Below are 25,856 nucleotides of genomic sequence, written 5' to 3'. Positions count from 1 at the left end.
GAGAAGGGGATGGCAGAAGATGAGATGGCTAGATAGCATCACTGATGCAATGAATATGAACTTGAGCACACTCCGGGAGAGAGCGGAGGACAGGAAGGCCTGGCGTGCTATGGTCCATGGGGTCAGAAGAGTCGGACACGACTGAATGACTGAACAAAGTTTTCCAAAACAAAATATACCCCCCCACACACACCAAAAAAAAAATCAAGAAAAAGAAAAGGAAAAGGAAGTTAATAGACAACAATAAATATATTAATCTTAAATCTAAGTATTGACAGGGAACAGTGCGTTTAACATCTATTCGTATATTTCCACTTCACTTTACAGATCACGATGTAAGTGCAATCCATAGGCTGCATAAAAGTTTTAATTATAATTCTTCAATATATCAAGTTTATATCTAATCTCTTTTCCATAATCTGAGGAAAGGCTTTGATAAATTCTGCTGTGTATGACCTTGATCAGAATATAGCATAAAATTTCATTTTAATTTCATTTATTATATTTCTATACTGCCTTATAGTCGAAGCTCTCTGGGCAGTTCACAAAATCCTGCTGTATTTTATACAAGTTGGATATTTTGCCTTTGCCTTGTGCTAATTTGAATTGATATGCCAATTTTTCTGCCATGGCTATTTGACATAATTCTCTATACCACGGTTGCAGTGTTAAAAGTTCTACAGGTTTCCAGCTTTTAGCTATGACTCTTTGGGCTGCTATCAGCATGAACTCAATTAAATCCTTTGATGTCACGTTTCCATTTTGTTCTTCCCATATTTTGGTTGTGTGTATGGTTTGATGTGTAATATTTGCCATTTCAAAAAATATTATTTATTTATTTATTTATTTATTTATTTATTTCATTTCTATACCGCCCAATAACCAAAGCTCTCTGTTCCCACATTGTGACAGAATAGGACATGTCCTGCACAGATGGATGTATAAACCTTGCTGATCGCAGTTTCTCCAACATTTGTGTTGTTTGTGTTGATTATTCTGGCCAGATGTACTGGCATGATATACAATCTCTGTAACAATCCCAATATCTTCTTTTGCTTTTCTTCTAGTTTTACTACAGTAAGAGGGATTTTATTTTCATAGAAATCACTCATTCTGTACAATTCATTTTGTTTCCATTTTGCCTATTGCTCTTGGTTCTCTATAAAAGTAAAATTTGGATGCAACAAGAATGGAAGCAATGGGGACATTTCCATAAGGTTGGCGGATAATTTCTCCCCGAAACTTCGGGGGGCCGAGGACCAACGTGTTCGGCCCCCCAAAGAAGTTTCGAGGAGAAATTCTCTGCACCCCCCCGCCCCCCGCACCCCCCCTGGGATGGGACTTACCTTTCACGAATGTCCCTCCCGGCGGCGGGTCCCGGCGGCGGTTCATCGGGTCTTCGTCAGGGGCGGGGGCGGCAGCCGATCTTTCGACCGGCTGCCGCCGCCGCCATTCCAATAAAACAAACAAACAAGAAAAGCCCCCGTGATAGGCTACGTGACGATTAATGTAGCCTATCATGGCTAGATTTGCAAAGTCAGCCGTGATAGGCTACGTCAATTGTCACGTAGCCTATCACGGGGGCGTTTTTTTTTTTTTTAACTTTTTAGTTCGGGGCCGGGTGAGGCGAGGTGCCTCCTCCCAGGCCTGACTTTCGGCCGGGCGAGGCGGGAAGCCTCCCCCCCGGCCTGAATTTCAGCTGGGCGAGGTGGGAAGCCTCCCCTCCCCGGCCTGAACTTCGGGGGGAGAGCAGCGAAGTGCCTCCCTCCCACCGCGAAAAGCTGCGAGACCAGGTAAGTGACTTTCGTGCACCCCTACATTTCCAGGATTCATTTATTTTTCCATTGACCTATTTTAAATCTTTTATATTTTTCCCTCCAAACAAAATTTGTTCTATCAGTGATAAATCTTTCCCCACTGCTTCCATACCTACCAACAGCTTCTTTGATGCTTCCTCTAGCTATGACCCCACTGTTCTTCATCAATATTTGTGAGTACTTGGCTTTCCCCATACCCCTTGGTTGAATTGCCTTTGCCTCAGGTTTTTGGCAAGTCTTGGTCTTTTCTCTTGATAAAGAAAGTTTACAAATATATATATATATATATATATATATATATATATATATTCATGATTGTGCCAAATCTTTCGAATCAATGATAATGGGCAGCATTTGAAAAAATAATAATAATAATTTAGTGTTGGCATTGCTACCATTTATAGCATTAATCCTACCCACAATTGTTAAATGTACCTGGGACCACCCCTTTATATCCTTTTTTATTTGCCTAATCACTGGGTATAAATTTAATTGCTGGAGTGTATTTAGATTTTTGGTATACTTTCTTCGAGGAATTTAAGGGATTTATGCCAGGTTGGAATGCCCAAATGGCTTTGTATTTCATGTTACTCTTTGGATTTAATATTTATATATAGTAATAGTAATAGTAATAGTAATAGTAATAGTAATAGTAATAGTAATAGTAATAGTATAGTATACAGCGTGGCCCAAAAGTAGGTATACAGTTGTTTAGAATGATGATGGGAGGAGGAGAGAATGTGTAAGTAGAAGATGTGTGGGTAGAGTCAGAATGACAGTTGGGAAGAATGAGTGACAGGTAAATCAGTTAAGTGTAGAGAGTGAGGGGAGTGAGGCCCTTAAGTAGGTATACAGTTGTTTAGTTGTTTTGTTGTTATTTTTTACTGATATTATGAATGATGGCAGCAAACTTGAGTCAGGAACACAGAAAGTGGATTCTAAAGCAGTATTGAAGACTGAAAATTCTCTCCCCCTCCCATCAACATTCTAAACAACTGTATACCTACTTTTGGGCCACTGTAGTATAGTATTTCTTTTGTGCAAAGGGTCTGTATGAGTCCAGTTCAGATCTCCCCCTATTATAATTTCTCCTTGTTTAAATTTATATAACTTTTTAAAAGACACAGTACATAGTCAAACTATGGAATTCAATGCTGCAAGATATGATGATGGCCACCAATTTGGATGGCTTTAAAAGGGGATTAGACAAATTCCTCAAGGAGAAGGTTATCAATGGTTACTAGTCCTGATGACTATATGCTACCTCCAGTCTCAGGGGCAGTATGCTGGGGAACATGGCCAGGATGTTGCTGTTGTAATCATGTTCTGCTTGTGGGTTTCCCATGGGCAACACTTTGGCCACTGTGTGAAAGGAATGCTGGATTGGATCGACCCTTGGTCTGACCCAGCAGGGCTCTTCTTATGTTCTTATTTATGAACTGTAATCCTAACCGATTGTTGAGTCACTATTTCTCCCTCAGTGTGAAGGGTTGCACATACCAAATTCCAGCACTGGAACATACGTATGAACAGGGTTTGCATTAGAATGGATCATGGTTATTGACCCTGTGGAAATATTTCATGGATGCTTCAACACAAGCAAAGCATTAACTGGGGATTGAGTGCTGTGTGTCTGGGTTCAGATCAGGACCACTCTTCCCATGAGGGAAGTTCAAGAAATGTATTTCAGGCATACACACACACACACACACACACACACACAAAAGGCTCAGGACATCAAAGAAGCAACAACTTATTTCAGTTTCATTGCAGGCAGGATGACAATGTGCCTTTTTTACAGGAAAGGAGACACAGAATATTGGAAGATCCTGTCCTTTTTCTTTGCCATTCAGGAGATCAACCAGAATCCCAGAATCTTACCCAACATCACCCTGGGCTACAGTATCCATGACAACTATATCGATATGAGACTGACTTCAGATGCCTTGCTAGACCTCCTCTCTCCTCGGCAGGCAAATGTCCCCAACTACAAATGTGGAAGAAAGAATCACTTGTTGGCTGTTCTGGAAGGGACCAACTCTGACATCTCCATCCAGATTTCAGCCATGATGGGCATCTACAAAATCCTACAGGTGTGTGTGTGGGTTGGGGAGGTTTGTGCAGGCTGAGTTGCACTCTACATGGGGTCCTTCCCAAACAAAGGAAAACTTTCTCTGGAGAACTTGAATGGGAGCTACACTCCCACCATGAAGGTAGGTGATCTGGATCCACATTGGGCTGCATATGTTAAAGGTTGCAACCTGTATTGAGGGGGCATACTGGGTATTTCTGGGAGAAAAACCCTGCACTCAAATGGAAATCATATGATTATTAACATCATGTATGCTCTGCTCTGCATTCATATGAATACAGCTCAGAAAGCAATGGGGACATAGAGATACCCATGAGCGAGGAGGGGAACTACCTGGTTGTCGATCCTCCCTAAGAATCAAGTGTGCTTCTATTCTGGATTATGTTTCTTGGGGTGGGGGTGGGGATCTTCACGACAACAGATCAACTGTCAACAATTGACAGTTGACAACAACTGTCCAGATTTTGATGGAATCAGCTTTGGTAGGTCAGGGACACACAAAGCAAGAAAAGCCGAGTGTACCATACATTTAAAGTCCAGTTTTCATGGGCCACACAGTGCTTGAAAGGAACATACTTCTGGATGGGATGCGGGGGGTAGAACTGAACATCATCAACCAGGCCCGGGCTTCTCAACCAATGAGAGAGGCTTGCTTCTCCCTGCCTGTCCAGGCTCCCCCCCTGCTACTATGTTATTATGAATGGTGAGTAACTCATTCACAATTTCATTCCAGCAAATTGTCAGAGAGTTAGAGCACCCCCCTTTTCCCCAGTGTGCACACTTCTGTACAAAAGAGCCCAAATCCCTGATTATCCAGTGCAGCATCTGAAGGCTCCTTAAGGGTGTACCCCACCACCCCAATTTTGCCGCATTCCAGCAAACTGTCTCAGAGGTATTTGTGTAAGGCTTTGATGTCTTAGAAAGGAAAGTGAGTTACTCTAGTTCCCTAGGTTACCGAGGGCATGGCCAGGAGGTGAGCCCCGATCATACCAAATTTACAGTGGAGGAATGGGCTCACAGCAGCTGAACTTCAGGGGAGCTGAATCAAAGAAAAACAACAACAACTATAGAATAAAAGTACTCTGCAAAAATGTGGCTTCCCCTCAGGAAAACTCTGGGATGGCTGTAGACTGGGCACAATGTCATCTACCACAAAGGACCTCAAAGTGGTCCCAGTCCACAACAAATCACTCATGAAAATAGTCCCTGCCCACATTAAATACTGCTGGGAAAGTGGGATGAACTGTTGAGGACTTCCTTCCTTCATGAAGACTCAGGAGAAGACCTTAAACTTGGGAAACCTCTTCTTCTTCTTCTTCTTCTTCTTCTTCTTCCTCTTCTTCTTCTTCCTCTTCTTCTTCATTTGCCATAAAATTAAAATTATTTGTTCAATTGATTTGAAGAATGACACAGATATTTCCAATTTAGTAGCCATTATCTGGTCAGGATTCTGAAATAACAAATGAAAGAATGAAATTTAGTTCCGAAACAACACTAACCACCAGTCTCTTCTTCTCCTTGGCAGGTCACTTATGCTTTTGTTTCTCATGTTCTGAGTGACAAAACTCTTTTCCCTTTTTTCTACCAAACTGTCCCCAAAGAAGGAACCCAGTACCAGGGGATTGTCAAACTGCTCCTGCATTTCAGATGGACATGGGTTGGTCTCATTGCTGCAGACAACGACAATGGAGAGAGATTCATGAGGACCCTGACACATGATCTCATTAGGAATGGTGTTTGTATTGCTTTCTCACAACACATCTCAGGACTGAATGCAGACCAAGAGGCTTTTGGTCAGTTTTCATTGGACAAGTGGAGACAAGTCAATGTCTTCGTTTACTGTGCAGAGACTTCTTCCTTCGTAAAAGGCATAAACATTATGCAAAGAATTATTGTATACTTGATAAAATCAACAGTGGGGCAAGTCTGGATTGTAACAGCTTTGTGGGATATCACCTTAGAGTTAAAGTATAGTGATCTGTATGTCCAGCATATTCATGGTATATTTTCCTTTTTTATAAAAACAAACAAAAGCTCAGTCTATACCAATTTTTCACACTTTTACAATTCTATCAAACAGTTTGTGAAGAAGGCCTTTAGCTGTTCATATTCAAAGCATGCATTGTCTGTGAAAGGCTGGATGAGGTGCACAGAGATTGAGGAACTGGAGCCCCTGCCCCAAGAGGACATGGAGAGAATCTTGTCTGCAGACAGCTACATCATTTACAACACTGTCCAGGCTGTGGCCCATGCCATAGATGCGGCTTATTCATCCAGATCCAAGAGGATGATGCAGGAGGGTGGAGGCAGGCTGGATGTTGAAAGGGTACAGCCATGGCAGGTATTCCCTTTCCCATCACAGATACCTGTGTTGAACATGACGATCGATTGCAGAATTCCAGTATGACTGTGTTGGATTTAGAATTGGAGAATATGAGAAAATGTGGTGAAATGTTGGATATTTAGATACCAAAACCAGATGCAAAACTTACTGTGCTGCTCCCCTTTTTGCCCCCTTTACATCAGCCTCTGCAGACTCAACCCATCTGGTCATTACCCCATCATGTGTTCAACTCTTCTGTGTCCTCACTGGCCCATTCTACATCCTCCACCAGATTACATAAAGCAAAAACATAGCGTACTGGGTAAGACCAGGCTCAGACTGTAGAACAGGTTTACGTCTAATTATTTATTACTTTATTATTATTTATTGGGGCTGTGCATATACCCCCGGATTCACTTCAGAGGTTTACTCAGATCTTCTAAATCAGCCCTGATTCACTTTGGACTTATTCAGACCTCATCTGATTCACTTCACATTTGTATCCAAATTGAGATTCAGATACCTGAATTATTCGGATTTCACAACATTTTCCCTTTGACTTGCATTGAAAAACAGAAATGTTCATAACTTTTTCAGTTTTTATGATATTGGGACCTCACAGCCCCGATGGACGTGATTGAACCTGCCAAACCTCAGACAGTTTGGTCCAGCAGTTTTTGGCTAGTCATCCATAAAATAACCCTTTCTCTGAAACTAATGCAAAAGGCTAAAGGTGTGAGCCACACAGGGTATTAGAAATCATAATCAGAAGGTGTTTAAGGTGATAATTAGGTGGTCATTGCCCCTAATCTCTGGTGTAGGGTTTGTTGCTGCTGTTGTTGTTTGTTGTTGTTGTTTTTTAAGTGCAAAGGTACTTTCCTTTTGCCTGTCCTGAATCTGCCACTGACCTGAGGCTGTCATTAAGGGAAGAAAGAAATGTTGGATATCAATTTGGCTGCAAATTGTGATACCCATTACCTGGAAAGGTCACTCTGACTGAGCTTAGTGGGGCTTATTTATTAATTGCACTGATGCACTTTCTCTACTCCATATAATTTAAGAAACCTCCCGCCTTATTTGCCTTTCTTCTAAATTAAAAGCCCAAACACTTAAATTATTTTTATAGAGGACTTGTTCCAGCCCCCTGGTCATTTTGGCAACCCTTTCCCCAAGGGTAAGATGAAGCAAACATTTTTTAAAAAATAGATATTGCCTAGCCTGATCATATTCTTCTTATAGTATGTCTTGGAAGAGCAACAGAAGTGAGCTTCATATTATGTGTATTCTGTAGTTCTTTTGCCCCACAGTGTGGCCACACACAGTTTGCTTGTGCACAATGATGCTTATGGTGCGCTCACACTGCACACACACACACATACACACGACCAAAAGAAGAGCAGATACAGAAATAAAGAAAACAAACAAACAAACTACCTGCAAGCTAAGGGGTGAGGAGAACAGAAACAACACTAAAGCCTATGTAGCAGAAGAGAAAAGGGTGTTTTGGGGGGGGGTATACTTTGGTTTTTTTATATAAGAATAGTGAGAGTTGAAAAATGGGAAAGGAAGGAACAGTAATTGAGAAGGGGGGAGCCAAAGTACAAGCAGGAAACAAACTGCTGGGTTAAAAATTCAGCCCTAGCTGAATCTAGAGATGTCAATTTTAAGGCTCAGTTGTCTTCTCCTCTCCAACATCCCTTCTCTAGCAAGTTCTTCCATTTGCTCAGACAGCCTGTCTGGACTTCAGAATTGTCTGAAGCTTTCTGAAGTGTTTCAGATCTCTATGACCTGCTTTGGACCACTCCAGACCCACTTTAGATTTGGACCAAAGTGGTCCAAACCATCCCAGTTCACTTCAAAATTCAGGATTTGGACTGAAGAGCTGAGAACATTATTTATACATTTCTGTACCACCCAATGACTAAAGCTCTCTGAGCAGTATAAACAAAAGATTAAACCTTTAAAATATAGTATAAAAGATATATAACTGTTTACATGAAAACAATAAAGAAGATCAAAAGTAGAAATTTCATATGCCTGGAAATTCTTAAACTGGTGCCAAAATGATGACATTCACTTGAGCCTGGAACCAGACCTGAGCCATAGGATATTTGAACGTGAAATGGGCAGAACTGAGATGTTGAGTGTGGCTTCTAGTTTCCTCAATGCTTGTGTTTTCTCTACCATTCTAGCTTCACCCTTTCCTCAGAAACCCCAAATTTTATAATACTTCTATGGATGGAATATATTTGGACCAGAACGGAGACCTGGCGGCCGACTTTGACATTGTGAACTGGGTGAAGTTTCCCAATCACTCTGTTCTGAGAGTGAAATTTGGGAGTATGGAAAGACGGGGGTCCCCAGGCCTCAAGTTCACCATTGACCAGGATGCCATTGTGTGGAACAAATGGCTCAACCAGGTGGGGACAATGTATCAGGTTCCAGGTCAGCCTTCCCTAATTCAGGTGGATTGCCTTCAAACACAGGGTGAAGGTTCCTTGGGACTTAAACTATTGGTCCATTTATATAGCACCCATCTATATGGCACTTTATGGACTACCAGAGGGCAGATCCCTTAAAACTGGATACAACAGAAACAAGAGAGGAAGGGGAGGAAAAGCCATAGGGGGAGCAAACTGGGCAGAAACATGCAGGTGTTTCAGCTGCATATGCTTAGGCTTAGTTATGGGCTTCATGTTCCATCTGAGAAGTCTGTTGGGTCCTTTCAACTCTGTCTCCCCTTCCTGTATTTAAATTGGACCTAACAAATTTTCCTTGATGGTCCTTGTTCCTGTGCTTAGACCCTGCCTCATTCTAGGTGCGTGGAAAGCTGTCACCCTGGATTCGTCAAGGTGGTTCAGGAAGGAAAGCCGGTTTGCTGCTATGGCTGTCCTCCTTGCGCAGAAGGGACCATCTCCACCCAGGAAGGTGGGTGACTGCAGAGGAAAATGCAGCCCACAGGGAGGAGGGCAAAGGTTCATCTGATAGTATTCCAAAAAGTGTTTCCAAACTTAGATCATTTTCTGCAATATCCATAAGTTATTTTGCACAGTGGGTCCAAAGAAATGACCTTGGACCTTGCATCTCCCACCATACAGCTTCATAAGATCATCCCCAGTTGAGCAGAGGTGGAGGCACATCTTAAAAAAAGTGTTGGATGTGGATGATGGGAGTGTTTGTTCACCTCTCCCAACATCAGATCCCCCAAGAGAGAAAGGTGCATGCAGAGCTCAAGTCCAGCTTTTTGTGTCTCTTTGTCCATCACAGTCAAGTTGTGGTCTACCCTTCCCTTAAGCTGTAGGGGTGTGGGAATAAGGAATTCTGGGCCATGGAACTCTAACGTTCCTAACAAGAAAGGTGATCTGTGGCATCTTTCTGAAAACTAAAAAGGTGTTCACCTATCCAACCTCTAATCTTACAACAATACAGCTGGGTTAAAGAAGAGCTGGGGGACTCATTTTGGAAAGACAGACAAGCTCCCACCCAGCTCTGCCCAGACTGAATGACCTCAGCAAGAAGCAGAGGCACCCTGTGGGTTCCAGGGTGGAGCCTGGTTGTCTGATTGCCCCCCTCACTCCACTGGCCCCCTGCCTTTAAAACATAGTCTTGAGCACCGTGGGTCTGAAATTGCTGCCGCTGCTCTCCGCTGCTTCTCTAAGACATTTCTGCTATCTGCTGCCTCTGACCGGATTGCAGGTTCAAGCTTCTGTGCATTCTCCTTTCTGTTTTCCTTTCTTCTTAAAAGGCCTGGGTCCCGTTATAATATGGCATCCATTGGGGCTATAGAATGGTTGAACTCTCTCTGTGTCATATTTAGATGGAAATTCACTCCCTCCCAACATACACACACACAAGCAGTAATAGCAGGAAGACAGGACAGGAGGAGTCTGGGTACCTGATCAGACAGGGGGAAAAAAAAAACTTTAATGTAATGTAAAAGAGCAGAGATTGGCAAGGATGTAAAGGATATGTTGCTCTTCTTTTTTCCAGATTCAGACCATTGCACACAGTGTCCAGATGATCAGCATCCAAATGCGGACCAAGATCAATGTATCCCCAAGCTGAAAACCTTCCTGACTTATGCAGAACCTTTGGGGATCATCCTGGCTTCCTTTGCCCTACTCTTGTGTTTAATCACAGCCTTTGTGTTAGGAACCTTCCTGAAGTTCCTAGAAACACCAATAGTCAAAGCCAACAACCGAGACCTCTCCTACATTCTCCTCATCTCCCTCCTGCTTTCCTTCTTATCTTCCTTCCTGTTCATTGGTCAGCCAAGGAAAGTGACCTGCCTTCTCCGACAAACAGCCTTTAGCATCATCTTCTCTTTGGCCATCTCTTCCGTCTTGGCCAAAACAATCACTGTGGTGCTGGCCTTCTTGGCCACAAAGCCAGGGAACAGGGTGAAGGGATGGCTGGGGAAGAGTTTGGCCAACTCCATTGTCATTTCATGTTCTGGTGTCCAAGTTATAATCTGCACCATCTGGCTGGGGATCTCTCCACCCTTCCCTGACTCTGACATGCACTCCCAACCTGGACACATCCTACTCCAATGCAACGAAGGGTCTGTTGCCATGTTCTATACTGCCCTTGGCTACATGGGCTTCCTGGCCTCCATCTGCTTCACGGTGGCTTTCCTAGCCAGAAGGCTGCCTGGGGCCTTCAATGAAGCCAAGCTGATCACCTTCAGCATGCTGGTCTTCTGCAGCGTTTGGGTGTCCTTTGTACCCACCTACCTTAGCACCAAGGGCAAATACATGGTGGCCGTGCAGGTCTTCTCTATATTGGCTTCTAGTGCTGGGCTACAGGTCTGCATCTTTTTTCCCAAGTGTTACATCATTATATTGAAGCCTGATCTGAATACGAAGGAGCATCTCATGATGAAAATTAGAGAATAAATTGGATTTTGTTACCAAACAACACAATATTTTGCTCTTTGTTATGTGGTAGTCTGTGCATGGGAAAAGGGCCTTCATTTCATACTGTTTTTATGTATTTTATTGCTGTGAGCTGCCTTGGGAGGGCTTCTGCCCTAAAAGGCAGCCAATAATTTTTACAAACAAACAAACATATAAATAAATCTTAAAAAAAAGAAACAGTCCTGGCCATCACCAGAAATGTTTATGTCACATGTGTCCATAATCCCTCTCTGGGTCTAGATGACAGCCCTAGAAATGTCAGCAGGTAAATGATTTCAGCAGCTTTTAATTTTTACCTTCCCATTTTAATCCCTATTTAAATTGCTCTCCCATGTGGAAGTATGTCTTTAAGAACGACAGTGTGGAAAACAAATAAAATAGAGTGTGCGGAAGACAGAGGTGAGACAGACTCTACTCAGAGTGCCCAAGAGAGGGGGGAGGGGATCAAGCAGACAGCAGTGGTAAACAAAATAGGTCTCCTATGCTCTGATTTGGTGGGTTCAGAGAAAGGACCGGCAGCTCCCTAAAGAACTTCAGCTGAGATGAGAATTGGAACTAAATCTATTTTCTCCTTGGAAGCAACCTTGTGTTCTTTCAACCATGAACAGCAGATGTAGTGAGTCCACTGGGGCTACTGAGGTGGAGGCCCATTTCTGTGCCCCAAAACCCCATCCCACAAACAATACCCCTGCTGGTTGAGGTTCAACCCAAGACCTTTTGCATAAAAATCAAGTGCTCTAGCAGTCAGGGACTAAAAGTAAACGGAGTTGAATCTTTCAATGTCATTCCACTGAATCATCTGATTTTCTGCTACTCAAGAAGTTGTTGTTGTTGTTGTTGTTCAGTCATTAAGTCGTGTCTGACTCTTTGTGACCCCATGGACCATAGCACAATTTTGATTAGCAGTCTATCAACTTACAGTGGAATTGTGACATTCCTGCCCTGGGTTATACCTTCTTCAGCTTCCATCTGTTGAAACTAGGGATGGATGGAGCACTTACCTTCCATTCTGTTGTGTTTCCGCTGGGGGGGGAGGTGCTCCATCCCTCCCCCCCGGAATCCTGCCCAGCCGGCTCCATTCCGCGGCCAAGCCGCGGAGCCGCCGGCCGACTCCAGCCACCTGCAACCGGACATCCGACCGCTGAGCAGCCTCTAGGGACGCAAATGGCGGCTGCCATAGCCACCATTTACGTCCCTGTATTTAGCCATGATAGGCTACGTAAGTATTTACGTAGACTATCACAGCGGGGGGGGGGGGGGAAACAGCGTACGCAAATGGCGGCGGCTACCTTATTTTTGGCCATCTTAGTCTACGTAAATATTTATGTAGAATAAGATGGCAAAAATAAAGGGGAACACAAATAGCGTAGTAGGCTATATTTGCGTTCCTTTTGATTCGCCGTTTTAGCCTACGTAAATATTTACATAGGCTAAAACGGCGAGTCAAAAAGGAACGCAAATAGTGCCCACTATGCTATTTGCATTCCCCTTTATTTTCGCTGTCTTAGTCTATGTAAATATTTACGTAGACTAAGACGGCCAAAAATAAGGAATGCAAATGGTGGCGGCCATAGCCGCCGCCATTTGTGTACGCGTTGTTGTTGTTTTTTGCATCCAGATGTGATAGGCTACGTAAGTCTTTACGTAGCCTATCACATCTATGTTAAAAAAAACCACACACACACGAGACCAGACTGCAAATAAGCCAGACAAACACATGGGATTTTGTATTAAAAACAAACACATAACATTTTATTTAATACAAGAAGAGTTACAATTTGTTATTACTCAATCAGTGCTGGGTCCTAATCTAGCTTCTCTGCCCCTTCTGAATCCTGGTTCCAAGACCCCACTTACTAGATGTAGCTTCTTCAGTCCCTAAGGCCTATCTGACTTCTGTCAGCTCACCCTTTATATAAGCCCAGGATCCTCACACACACACACAAACCCCTCCCACCTTTCACTCACTCTCTAACACTCTAGTAACCCTACCTTACCTGGGTCACATCTCACAATGCAAACACATGCATCAGTATAACAGACATATGTTACAACACACACACCCCGTAACAAACCAGAGGAAATAACTCCCCCCCCCCAAGCAATGATTATCCTGCTGCTGCCCCAGAGGTCAACCAAATATCAAGGCCTGAATGTCTGGGACAGGAGCCATTGAGATGCTCAGTGCCTCCTTACTTGCCTCACATGGGCATTTGGTGGGGTGGAGGGGATGCCCTGGAGATGACAGGATGGATCTTTCTTCCTCTCATAAAATAAAAGAACTCAGGGTCATCCCACGAAGTCGATCAGTGGGAGATTCAGGACAAAGGAAGGACGTCTTTACACAGCATGTAGATAAACTATGGAATTCACTACCACAGGATGTGGTGATGGTCACCAATTTGGAGGGTTTTACTTAACAATGAATATGTTACAGGAATCAACTTAAGAACATTAGAAGAATCATAGAATAGTAGGGTTGGAAGACCCATTCATGGATCACTGCCTTGTTGTGGTGAAGGGGCTTGCGTAACTCAGTGAAGCCATAAGCTATGCCATGCAGGGCCACCCAAGATGGACAGGTCATGGCAGAGAGTTCTGACAAAATGTGGTCCACTGGAGAAAGAAATGGCAACGCACTCCAGTATTCTTGCCAAGAAAACCCCATGGAACGTATCACAAGGCTAAAAGATATGACACCGGAAGATGAGCCCCTCAGGTCGGAAGGTGTCCAATATACTACTGGGGAAGAACAGAGGGAATTTCCAAGTAGCGCCAGAAAGAGTGAAATGGCTGGGCCAAAGCTGAAAGGACACTCAGCTGTGGATGTGTCTGGGGGTGAAAAGAAAGTCTGATGCTGTAAAGAATATTGTTTAGGAACCTGGAATGTAAGGTCAATGTATCAAGGTAAGCTGGAGGTGGTCAAACATGAGATGGCAAGATTGAACATCGACATCTTGGGAATCAGCGAACTAAAATGGACAAGCATGGGTGAATTTAATTCAGGTGACCATCATATCTACTACTCTGGGCAAGAATCCCTTAGAAGAAATGGAGTAGCACTCATAGTCAACAAAAGGGTGGGAAAAGCAGTACTGGGGTACAATCTTAAAAACGATAGAATGATCTCAGTACGAATCCAAGGCAAACCATTCAACATCACAGTAATTCAAGTCTATGCCCCATCCACTGAGGCCGAAGAAGCTGAGGTTGATCGGTTCTATGAAGACCTACAACACCTTCTAGAACTAACACCAAAAAAAGATGTCCTCTTCATCATAGGGGATTGGAATGCGAAAGTAGGAAGTCAAGAAATCACTGGGATAACAGGCAGGCATGGCCTTGGTGTACAAAATGAAGCAGGACAAAAGCTAATAGAGTTTTTCCAAGAGAACATGCTGATCATAGAAAACACGCTTTTCTAACAGCACAAGAGGTGACTCCACATATGGACATCACCAGATGGTCAATATCGAAATCGGATTGATCATGTCCTTTGCAGCCAAAGATGGAGAAGCTCTATACTGTCAGTCAAAACAAGACCTGCAGCTGACTGTGGCTCAGATCATGAGCTGCTTCTTGCAAAATTTCGGCTTAACTTGAAGAACGTAGGGGAAACCACTAAACCATTCAGGTATGACCTCAATCATATCCCTTATGAATATACAGTGGAGGTGAGGAATAGATTTCAGGGATTAGACCTGATAGACAGAGTGCCTGAGGAACTATGGACGGAGGTCCGTAACATTGTTCAGGAGGCAGCAACGAAATCCATCCCAAAGAAAAAGAAATGCAAGAAAGCACAGTGGCTGTCTGATGAGGCTTTCCAAGTAGCTGAGGAAAGAAGGGAAATGAAAAGCAAGGGAGAAAGGGGAAGATATATCCAAGTGAATGCAGAGTTCCAGAGAATAGCAAGGAGAAACAAGAAGGCCTTCTTAAATGAACAATGCAAAGAAATCGAGGAAAAAAATAGAATGGGAAAGACTAGAGATCTCTTCAAGAAAATCAGAGATTTCAAGGGAACGTTTTGTGCAAAGACGGGCATGATAAAGGACAAATAAGGCAGGGACCTCACAGAAGCAGATGAGATTAAGAAGAGGTGGCAAGAATACACAGAAGAACTATACAGGAAAGATCTGAATGTCCCTGATAGCCATGATAGTCACGGAACTTGAGCCAGACATCCTCGAGAGTGAAGTCAAGTGGGCCTTTGGAAGCATTCCTAACAACAAACCTAGCGGAGATGACAGTATTCCAGCTGAGCTATTCAAAATCCTAAAGGATGATGCTGTTAAAGTGCTGCACGCAATATGCCAACAAATCTGGAACACTCAACAGTGGCCACAAGACTCAAAAAGTTCAGTTTACATTCCAATTCCAAAGAAGGGCAACGCCAAAGAGTGTTCAAACTACCGCACCATTGCGCTCATTTCACATGCCAGCAAGGTTATACTCAAAATCCTACAAGCTAGGCTTCAGCAGTACGCAAACAGAGAACTACCGGAGGTACAAGCTGGGTTTCGAAGAGGCAGAGGAACTAGAGATTAAATCGCCAACATTTGCTGGAATATTTTAAATTCATTTTTAATTTAAAAAAAAACTGGAAAAATGTTAAGGCGCCAGATTCTCCTTTTTCCAATCTCGGTGGTCATCAGGTGTTTGCAGGGCAGAAAGGAAGGGAAGAGTTGCTTCCTGGCCCCACTCCATCTTCTTCTGCCCACACAAACTTTTCCCCCTTGCAATCTCACTCTCTAAGGTTCACCACACCAGACTCTTTATCGCACAGATTATCGGGGCTTCCGCTTCCTGATTCTTCTTGAGATCATGACTGGCTCCTCATACAGGCTGACACAGGCCACTTGTCCTTGTTTGTGTCTCTTGATAAATTCCTGGAAAGTTATGTGTTTAATTTTACAGCTATTAGATGGTGCTGCTGATTTCAGCACCATTATGGAAGTAGATACCAAGGGCTTCTTCACACAGAGCCTCCTTCTTTACCAACCAGGCCAGTCACTGAGGTCATAGAATCATAGAATCAAAGAAGGGTAGGGTTGGAAGGGGCTTACAAGGCCATCGAGTCCAACTCCCTGCTTAGTGCAGGAATCCAAGTCACAGCATCCCTCATAGGTGGCTGTCCAGCCTCATCATGAATGCCTCCAGTGTGGGAGAGCCCACCACCTCCCCAGGTAATTGGTTCCATTGTCGTATTGCTCTAACAGTCAGGAAGTTTTTCCTGATGTTCAGCTGGAATCTGGCTTCCTGTAAATTGAGCCCATTCTTCTGGGTCCTGCACTCTGGGATGATCGAGAAGAGATCCTGGCCTTCCTCTCTGTGACAACCTTCCAAGCACTTGATGAGCACTATCATATCTCCCCTCAGTCTTCTCTTCTCAAGGCTCAACGTGCCCAGTTCTTTCAGTCTCTCTTCATAGGGCTTTGTTTCCAGTCCCCTGATCATCTTTGTTGCCCTCCTCTGAACCCTCTCCAGATTGTCTGCATCCTTCTTAAAGTGCGGTTCCCAGAACTGGACACAGTACTCCAGATGAGGCCTAACCAGTGCTGAGTAGAGGGGAACTAGTCATCAGAGTGCATGTCCCTTGTGGTTCCACAGGGATCCATAGCCCGACTGGATCCACCTGGAAAACAGCCTTCAGTGTGATAGCCTCATTCTTGTGGAACGCCCTGCCATTGGAGGACAGGCAGGCACCAACCTTGTCTTCCTTCTAGTGCCTCCTGAAGACATTGTTCTTGCGGAGGCCTTCCTTGAGTGACCAGCTGTGGTTTATTAAATCTGGCCTTATTGTGACCTGTCTTTTTTAAAACGTTGTAACTGTTTTAACATTGTGTTTTATTCATTTATTTTTGCTTTTCACCACTCTAAAATCTTTTGATGTGGAGCTATATACAAATATTGTAAATAAATAAAATAAATTCCCCCTCAATCATTTTAATTTCCCTTTTCTTCACATTTCCCAGCTCTACAATGTCTTTTTTTTAAAGTGTGGTGACCAGAACTGCACACAATATTCTATGTGTGGTTGCACCATAGATTTGTATAAGGAGAGTATGTTCTTGGCAGTTCTATGATCATTTCTTTTGCTAATTATGCCTTAGATACCATTTCTAGTCAATAATAGGTAGCTCAGACCCCATCAACCTGTATAAGTGAAAGTGGGATTTTTGGCCACAGTATGAAACAGCTTAGACTTGCTTACACTGAACTGCATTTCCCATTTTAAAGTGTATTCTCCCATTGTGGACGAATCCTTCTGAAGCACATTGCATTCCTCTTGGTTTTAATGACTGTCAGAGCTTCCAAATACGCCACTAATAGTTTTTCCTCAGTGCTCCTTGTCTTTCTGTGTAGACTTTGCCTCATTCAAGTTGTACAAATAACTGCTTCCCTGGATTTGTCAAGGTGATTCAGGAAGGAAAGCCCATTTGCTGCTATGCTTGTGCTCCATGGCGGAAGGGACCATCTCCAGTCAGGAAGGTAAAGAGTTCCTGAGGAAAAGGAAGCCCTTGAAGAACAGGGCAAAGGTTCATTGCAAACTTTTCACTTAGGGTCTTCTTTACAGACAAGTTAAAATGCAATTTATTTCTTTTCATTTCAAATTAGAACACAAATATAGATAGATATTTTTGATATCAAATCACCCTTCTTCTCCTCCTCCTCCTCCTCCTCCTCAGATGCAGACCATTGCGCCAGATGTCCAGAAGGTCAGCATCCAAACAAGGAACAAGATCAATGTGTCCACAAGGAAATAACTAGGGGTGTACGAAACCCTGCTTGACTGGCTCCGCCGGGTTCTGCAGGTGGGGGGAGGCGATCTGTTCCTCCCCCTGGAATCCTCGACAGGGGGGGAGGTGATCCATTCCTCCCCCCAGAATCCTGCCCAGCTGGCTCCGCTCCGCGGCCAGGCCACGGAGCCGCTGGCCGGGCCAACCAGCAGCGGTGCCTCCAGCCACCACCAGGCTGGTGCAGACACAAATGGCGTCCTGTGTAGGGGACACCATTTGCATCCCTACACTGGCCTGTGATACGCTACGTAAATATTTACGTAGCCTCACATGAAAAAAAAGAAAAAACAGCGAACGCAAATGGCAGTGGCTACAGCTGCTGCCATTTGCGTTCCCTATTTTTTCTACCATGATAGGCTACGTAAATATTTACTTAGCCTCTCGCGGCAAAATAGAGGGGTGCAAATGGTGGCCACTATGCCATTTGCACCCCTCTGTTTTGCTGTGAGAGGATACGTAAATATTTACATAGCCTATCACGGTGGGAAAAAAAAGGAATGTAAATGGCGGCCGCCATAGCTGCCACCATTTGTGTTCCCTTAGTTTTGCCGTGATAGGCTATGTAAATACTTCCGTAGCCTATCACGGCTTCTGCAGGGATGCAAATGGCATCCCTGTGTTAGCCGTGATAGGCTACGGAAGTATTTACATAGCCTATCATGGCTATATGGACAAAGCGAATGGCAGACGCGGACGCCATTCGCTATGCAGCATGGACAGCAGCAGGTAGGTGCTCCGTTCTGGGCCCATTTCATGGGGTGGGGGGCGGGGGGGCTTCATTCCATCATAGATTTCAGGGGGCAGAATGCACTGGCATTCGGCCTCACCGAGATCCGTGGTGGAATTCTCCTGCATGCCTAGAAATAACCTTCCTCTCCTATGAAGAATATTTGGGGGTCATCCTGGCTACCATCTCACTGTTCTTGCCCTTAACCACAGGGTTTGTGCTAGGAATCTTCTAGGGATGTACGAAAATCACTTACTTTTCAGGGCTTATGCTGATGGTGCGGGGGGAGATGTTCCGTCCCTCCCCCTGGAATCTTCGCCAGGGGGGAGGTGCTCCATTCCTCCCCCCCCCCGGAATCCTGGCCGGGCGGCTGTGCTCCGCAGCAATTCTGCGGAGCTGCCGGCCGGCTCCGCCAGTAGCCAGACATCCGGCCGCTGGCTAGCAGGGATGCAAATGGCGGTGGCTGTAGCCACCGCCGTTTGCATCCCTGCAGTCAGCCATGATAGGCTACGTAAATGTTTACATAGCCTATCATGGCTGATTAAAACAAAAAACAAAAAAACGTGTGTACGCAAATGGTGGCGCCCATGGGCGCCGCCATTTGTGCTCCTTATTTTGGCACGTCTTATTTTGTCACATCTTATTGCTTATTTTGGCACGTATGCGCATTTTTTTTTTTTAATCAGCCGTGATAGGCTACGTAAACATTTACGTAGCCTATCATGGTGTTTTTTTTAAAATCTAGCCGTGATAGGCTACGTAAATCTTTATTTATATTTTGAGATTACAAAATATTTTGTTTTCGAATGATGAATTAAAAATTAACGATGAGGTGTTCCTATGTTGCTTCTTTGCCTTTTCTCCTCCAAAATGATCTCTAAAAATGTGAACTGCTTTTTTAGATGTTTTGTATGTGAGCAATCCTGTGGCCCCTAGACACTGTTTAGAGGGCTATAGGATTTTTCAGTTTTTTTGGAAGTGAATTTGGAGCCAGGGTTCTGACAACAGTTTCCATAAACTGCACTCTCCACTCCCTCCTTGCCCCCTTGTAGCCAGTATGGTTCTCTGGGCTCTACTTCTCTGGGCTCAGAAACCGAACATGGAGATGTTGAAAAGGGGGTGGTTCCAGTGATGGGGAGGGGAGGAGACCACGGGAGCCATGTTATGAGGTTTCCTATGCACCACACAGTCTGCTTTCCTCCCCTTCCCCCAAGTCACAAATAGACAGCCAAAACTGGCCATCTAATCAACTTTGGGGGCTGCTGGCTATCGCAATAGTTAGGATTGCACCCTAAATTGCTTTTTTTCATTGTGAAACACAGAGTTTTTTATATTATGTTACATTTCTGGAAATTTGAAGCCATCTGGGATTTTTAAAAAACAAACAAACCAAAAACTTCTCTCTCTTACGATCCCTGCATGGTTTTTTCTGCCATTCCTTACTAAAAATTATTGCTCTAATGTACTTTTTACTGACAAACATTTCAGGATGTTCAAAGTCATGCTCAGTTTCCCAGCATGTGACTACAGTCAAGAAAATCTTTATTCTTGACAGTTTCATACAGTCATACAAAGTGTTCCTGGGCTTCTTCTGGGTTTCATTTATTTATTTGTTTGTTGGTTACATAAACAGTACCACCCATTAGCTGAAGCTCTCTGGGTGGTTCACAAAAGAAATCTGAAACCATACAATATAATAACATTGTTAAACATAAAATAAAAAGTGTAAGTTTAAAACAGGGGAAAACAAAGTAGGAATCAAGAGCCAGTAGCAGTGCAAAGTTCTAGAAATGCAGTGACACAATTTTTACAACTGAAGGGCTGAAAAGACTTGGTGAAAAGATCACATTGTGGCCTCCAGGCAAGCCTCTCTGTGGTGGGCAATCTACAACCAGAGTTCCACCACTGAAAAAATTCTGTCTTTAGTAGCCACCCTCCTTACCACATTCAACAGGGGCCTCTGGAGAAGGGCCTCTGAGGATGATCTTAGGGTCTGAGCAAGTATTTACAGAAGGAGATGATCCTTCAGGTACCCTGGACCCAAGCCATGTTGGGCTTTGTAGGTTAACTGGGACCAGAAATAGGAACCATATTCACAACTGGGCCAGGTTTATGGTATTAGTACTAGTGTACAAAGCCCTTGAGAGCTAGTGTGGTGTAGTGGATACAGTGTGGGACTGGGAGTCGGGAGATCCGCGTTCTAGTCCCCACTTGGCCATGGGAATTCACTGGGTGACTTTGGGCCAGTCACAAGCTCCCAGCCCAACCCACCTCACAGGGTTGTTGTTGTGAGGATAAAATGGAGGAGAAGGAGGATTATGTGCACCACCTTGAGTTCCTTAAGGTGGAAAAAAGGTGGAATAGAAATGTAATAAATAAATGAATAAACAACTTCGGACCAGGATACCTGAGAAAGCTCCTTCTTCCTTACCAACTTCCTGGGTCACTGAGGTCATCACAGATCATGTTTCTCATAGTTCCCCATGTACCCATGGACCAGCTAGAGTCTACCAAGAAAAAAGCCTTCAGTGTAGTGGCCCTCTTCCTGTGGAACTCCCTGCCTTCGGAGGTCAGGCAGGCGCTGACGTTGTGTTGCTTCCAGCACCTCCTGGAAACATTGTTATTTCGTGACGCCTTCCTTGAGTGACCAGTCAGGGTTTATTAAATTCGGTCTTATCAGAACTTGCTTCTTTTAAAATGTTTTCATTAGCGTAACGTGGTGTTTTATTCTTTTATCTTTGCTGTTCAATGCTCCGAAATCTTTTAATCACTGGCATAATAAGGGAACAGCACCTGGTCCCCACTAACAACCTTGCTGCCCTGTTTTGGATCAGCTGAAGTTTCTAGAGTGTTTTCAAAGGCCTAGTTTTGGAACAGAAATTGCATTGGTCACCCCTTGGGATGAGCTTTGCTGAGAGAGGGACAGGGAGAGTGAGACTATGTTGGTTCTTCTGGACCTCTCAGCGGCTTTCAATACCATCGACCATGGTATCCTTCTGGATAGGTTGTCTTGATTGGGAGTTGGAGGCACTGCACTGCAGTAGTTCCGCTCCTACTTGGATGGCTGACTCCACAAGGTGGTCCTGGGGGATTATTGCTCTGTACCATGGTAGCTATGCTATGGGGTTTCACAAGGCTCTGTTCTATCCCCCATAATGCTAAAGATCGACATGAAACTGCTAGGGGAGTTCATCCAGCTGTGGGGACTAAAATGTCACCAATATGTGGATGAAACCCAGCTTTATCTCTCCTTTTCATCAAATCCAGATGAGGCAGTGGTTGTTCTTATTCAGTGCCTGGGCTTGGTAATGGACCTTTGCACCCATGTCCTTTTTGTGGCAGCTGGCTGGCCCATGAACAGAGTACTAGATTAGATGGACCCTTGGTCTGATCCAGCATGGCTCTTCTTATGTTATTATGACTGGAAGGCAGCAATCTAAGCAAGAGCTTCACAGAGCATGGAAAACTGTAGCTAGGCTATCTCTGACCAGATAGATCGAAGTTCCTCTATGAGTGTAAGCTGATAAAATGTGCTCTGTGCCACCAGGGCCACCAGTCCCTCCAATGACAGCTCTGGGTCTGAAAGCACCCCCAAGCTATGAACCTGATTTTTAAGTGGAGTGAAACCCCCTCCAGAACAAGTTGAACATGACCTAGGTGGGCAGATGAACCACCCGCTAACAGTACCTCTGTCTTGTCTGGATTGAGTTTCAGTTTGTTGGCCTTCATCTAGTCCATTATCATGCCCAGACACTGATTCAGAACAGCCACTGCCACACATGGATTTGATGAAAAAGAGAGGTAGAGTTGGGTGTCATCCGCATATTGATGGCACCTCAGTCCATATCTCTGGATAACCTCCCCCAGCAGTTTCATTTAGATGTTGAACTGGATGTGGGATAAAATAGAACCCTATGGCACCCTGTGGCATACTTGCCAAGGGACAGAACAATAATCCGCCAGCACCACCATCTGGAATCCACCATCCAAGCAGGAGCAGAACCACTGCAGTGCAGTGTCTCCAGCTCCCAGCCCAGATAGCCTATCCTGAAGGATACCATGGTTGATGGTCCTGAAAACTCTCTGGTAGTGTCAGCCCACCTAGCTCAATATGGTTGACACCACAAGGAGACAACCTGGTACAAGGCCCATAAGCTTGAGTTAGCTATTTGTCAGTGTTCATGGGAGCTGTAGTCCAAAACATTTAGGGGACACCAGGTTGCTTACCAACAGTCTACACTGACAAGCATAAGCTTACCTGGAGATGCCAAGGATTCAACCTGGCACCTTCTACATGTGAAACAGCTATCAATCTACCACTATTCAATCTACCACAATCAATCTACCACTATTGACTGATTGCTTGATTTAGTACATTTCATATCTTCCCAATAACTAATGTTCTCTGGGAGGATTGCAACCAGTTAAAAACTAAAATTCCATTTTAAACACAGTTCAAAATATAAATGAAGTGACTGACCGAATAAACAACAAATACACATATTTAAAAGAATAAAATACAATGGGCAGTATTCAATACAGCAGTACCGCTCACACATTGCATTGTGCCAGCATAATGGCCGTAGTCAGGTTGTACTGTTATACTGCGGTTTTAATGTTTTATATATTTTATATTGTTTTATTGCGTGCTCTTTGGTTTTAATTTTTGTGAACCGCCCAGAGAGCTTCAGCTATTGGGCGGTATAGAAATGAAACAAATAAATAAAATAAATAAAATAGCATAAGCAACCTCTCATGCAATGTCATTGGCCAACTGCTATGCTGGCTGAGAATGATGGAGGTTGTAGTCCACTATATTTCCAGGTCACCAGGTTAGGGAAGGCTGATCTATGAGGTCAGTAGCATTTGTTGGTGCAACAGGTTTTCCAAGCATACCTGTTGCACGAGTAGCTGCAGTTGGCATTGCGCAAGAGGTTGCTTATGCTCGCGCAATGTAATTTGCATTAGCAGCAGTGCCATATCGGGTACCGCCCAATATAATGCAAAACAATAGTGTGTGAATCAATAACACAAGTGTAATAAACTAGATCTTGGTCTCTAAAATGTCTGGGAGGGAAGAAAGCTCTTTGGTGCTGAAACGATAACAACATAGGTGCCAGGCAAATCTCTTAGGGCAGTGTATTCCATAAGTGGAGGGCCACCAGTGAGGAGTCCCTCTCTATTGTATCCTAAGCTGAGCCCCATTCCCCTAAAAAACCAATAACACTAGATGTTCATCTTTCTTCCAGGTTGAATTGAAGGCAGCCTCCTACTTGCAGCCATGCACAGGAACTTCCAGACAAGAGCCACACGTAAAGCAATTTGGGCAGATTCTGCAGTGTAGCAGTCCCTGACAACCACTTGAACTGGATGCTTAAAAGGTACACTTTAGACCTCATAGATCAGCCTTCCCCAACTTGGTGCCCTACAGATATTTTGGAGTACGACCACCATCATCCCCACCTAGCATGGCAGTTGGCCATGCTGGCTGGGAATTTATTTATTTGTTTGTTTGTTCATTACATTTACATCCTGCCTTTTTTTCTTCCTTAAGGAACCCAAGGTGGAGTCCATACTCCTCCTTCTCTATTTTATCCTCGGAACAACAACCCTGTGAGGTGGGCTTGGGCTGAGCGTCTGTGACTGGTGCAAAGTCACCCAGTGAGCTTCCATGACCAAGTGGGAACTAGAACATGGATCTCCTGACTCCCAGCCCGACACTCTAGCCACTGCACCACACTGGTTCTCATTCTGGCAGTTCCAGCCCAACTCACCTGGAGGGCACCAGGTTCAGGAGGGCTCTTCTCAAGGAATGATGCCATCTAACACTCATTCCCATTTTAATGCAGCCCCTAATGGTTGTCCTTAGGAGGATTCCTGGCTGGTTTTAAAAAGCAGTCATCTCCTAATATCCCAGATTTACCATACTTCGAGCATCCCTACACCCCCCTAAAATCCCACATTTGAAAGGAGCCTTTCTGCTTCAGTTTTAAATGCAGGGTCATGACAGACTCCCTTTATACTTGCTTCCCCACACACACACACTCCCCCCTGATCCCCCCCCTTATCTGAGTCTTCCATATGTTTCATTATACAGCTGCTAGATGGCACTGCAATCCAGCTCCTTTTAGGGCGCAATCCTATGGGGATAGGCGGCCGCCTCCAGACTTGGAGGCGACCGCCTATCCAATGCAGGACAGGAGAAGCATGGACGGCACCGTTCCCTCTGTGCTTCTCTTACCCTGCATTTGCATCTAGCCATGGGAAGGCGGAGCAGAGGAGGAGGCTGCCGGATGACACATAGGATGTGTCGTACCAGCATTTCCGCCTTCCCTGCCCCAGAACACCCCCGGAATGCTTTATTTTGGGCTGCTCTGCACTCCTCTTCCAAGTGTGGGGTACGGGGCTGTTCCACATTGCCTGTTAGGCAGCATGGAGAAGGGGGAAAAGGTCATTTCCCAGAAAACCAGATAACCTATGGCTGTCGAGCTGCTGACTAGCGGCCATAGGATTGCTCCCTTATTCACAAGGGAACTGAAGCAGAACTCAGGTGTGGTAATTTGCTAGCACCTTATCTCTGATCTTTTTTAAAAAAATGGAATAAAGGTCATTTACTATGGGAGACACCCTGGAGGTTGACAATGTCATCTAAAGGGCCCGCAAACGTGCATGAGTAACCACTGCCAATAGCAGGATAAAAGCTCTGTGTGAAGAAGCCCTTCAAAATGTGGGAAGTGCTTCATTAAATTCATGAGTAATGAACTGGAAGGACCTCTGATCACCGATTGGTGAAAAGAGCAAGGATTCCTCTTCCTTCATTGTGAACCACCCAGAGCTATTGGGTGGTATAGAAATGCAATAAGTAAATAAATTAAATGACATTGATGGAACTGCCTTTCCTCCCAATTACCTTCAGGTAAAATATTGGGGTTTGAAGGCTTGAACAAGTGGGTTACAAAGGCGAAAGAGGTGAAAGAGAGTAAAACTGGCTGACATTGTTTTACTTTTCATCAGGCTGAAACAGAATGGCTAAAAATCAAAACTGAAATATTATATTCTGTGTACACCTTGAGCATCTCTACACCAGCCTAAAATCTCACATTTAAAACAGGGCTTTCTGCTTCCATTTTAAATGCGGGATCATGACAGACTCCCTTTACAAGAGCTTCCTCCCCCATTTC

At 44.2% G+C, this 25,856-nt stretch overlaps 2 protein-coding genes across 2 annotated transcripts in view; both read left to right on the top strand.

The window, feature by feature from the left end:
* The first annotated feature begins 8,466 nt into the window (after nucleotides 1–8,466).
* LOC146356415 (vomeronasal type-2 receptor 26-like) lies at nucleotides 8,467–11,127 on the top strand. Its single transcript, XM_084830103.1, has 3 exons — nucleotides 8,467–8,652; nucleotides 9,034–9,160; nucleotides 10,223–11,127. The coding sequence occupies exons 1-3, from the start codon at nucleotides 8,467–8,469 to the stop codon at nucleotides 11,125–11,127; spliced, it is 1,218 nt and encodes a 405-aa protein (XP_084686229.1).
* Nucleotides 11,128–18,660: 7,533 nt separating this feature from the next.
* Nucleotides 18,661–25,856, top strand: part of LOC146356414 (vomeronasal type-2 receptor 26-like) — a 39,674-nt gene continuing 32,478 nt past the window's right edge. Inside the window, exons 1-2 of the mRNA XM_084830102.1 lie at nucleotides 18,661–18,674; nucleotides 19,728–19,844. Coding sequence (XP_084686228.1) covers nucleotides 18,661–18,674; nucleotides 19,728–19,844 — 131 coding nt within the window. The remainder of the gene's footprint in view (nucleotides 18,675–19,727; nucleotides 19,845–25,856) is intronic.

The sequence above is a fragment of the Heloderma suspectum genome, chromosome 2, assembly GCF_057233095.1.
Source record: "Heloderma suspectum isolate Gila_16-S chromosome 2, 16-S_ref, whole genome shotgun sequence".
Lineage (NCBI taxonomy): Eukaryota > Metazoa > Chordata > Lepidosauria > Squamata > Helodermatidae > Heloderma > Heloderma suspectum.
This window is presented reverse-complemented; position numbering and strand designations above follow the sequence as displayed.

What these genes read in the sequence shown, in the direction of transcription:
- LOC146356415 (XM_084830103.1), top strand. Translation starts at nt 8,467, where the DNA reads ATGGATGGAATATATTTGGACCAGAACGGAGACCTGGCGGCCGACTTT. An exon ending in GGAACAAATGGCTCAACCAG is followed by an intron (nt 8,653 to 9,033) that starts GTGGGGACAATG and finishes TCCTGTGCTTAG; the next exon opens with ACCCTGCCTCATTCTAGGTG. An exon ending in GACCATCTCCACCCAGGAAG is followed by an intron (nt 9,161 to 10,222) that starts GTGGGTGACTGC and finishes TCTTTTTTCCAG; the next exon opens with ATTCAGACCATTGCACACAG.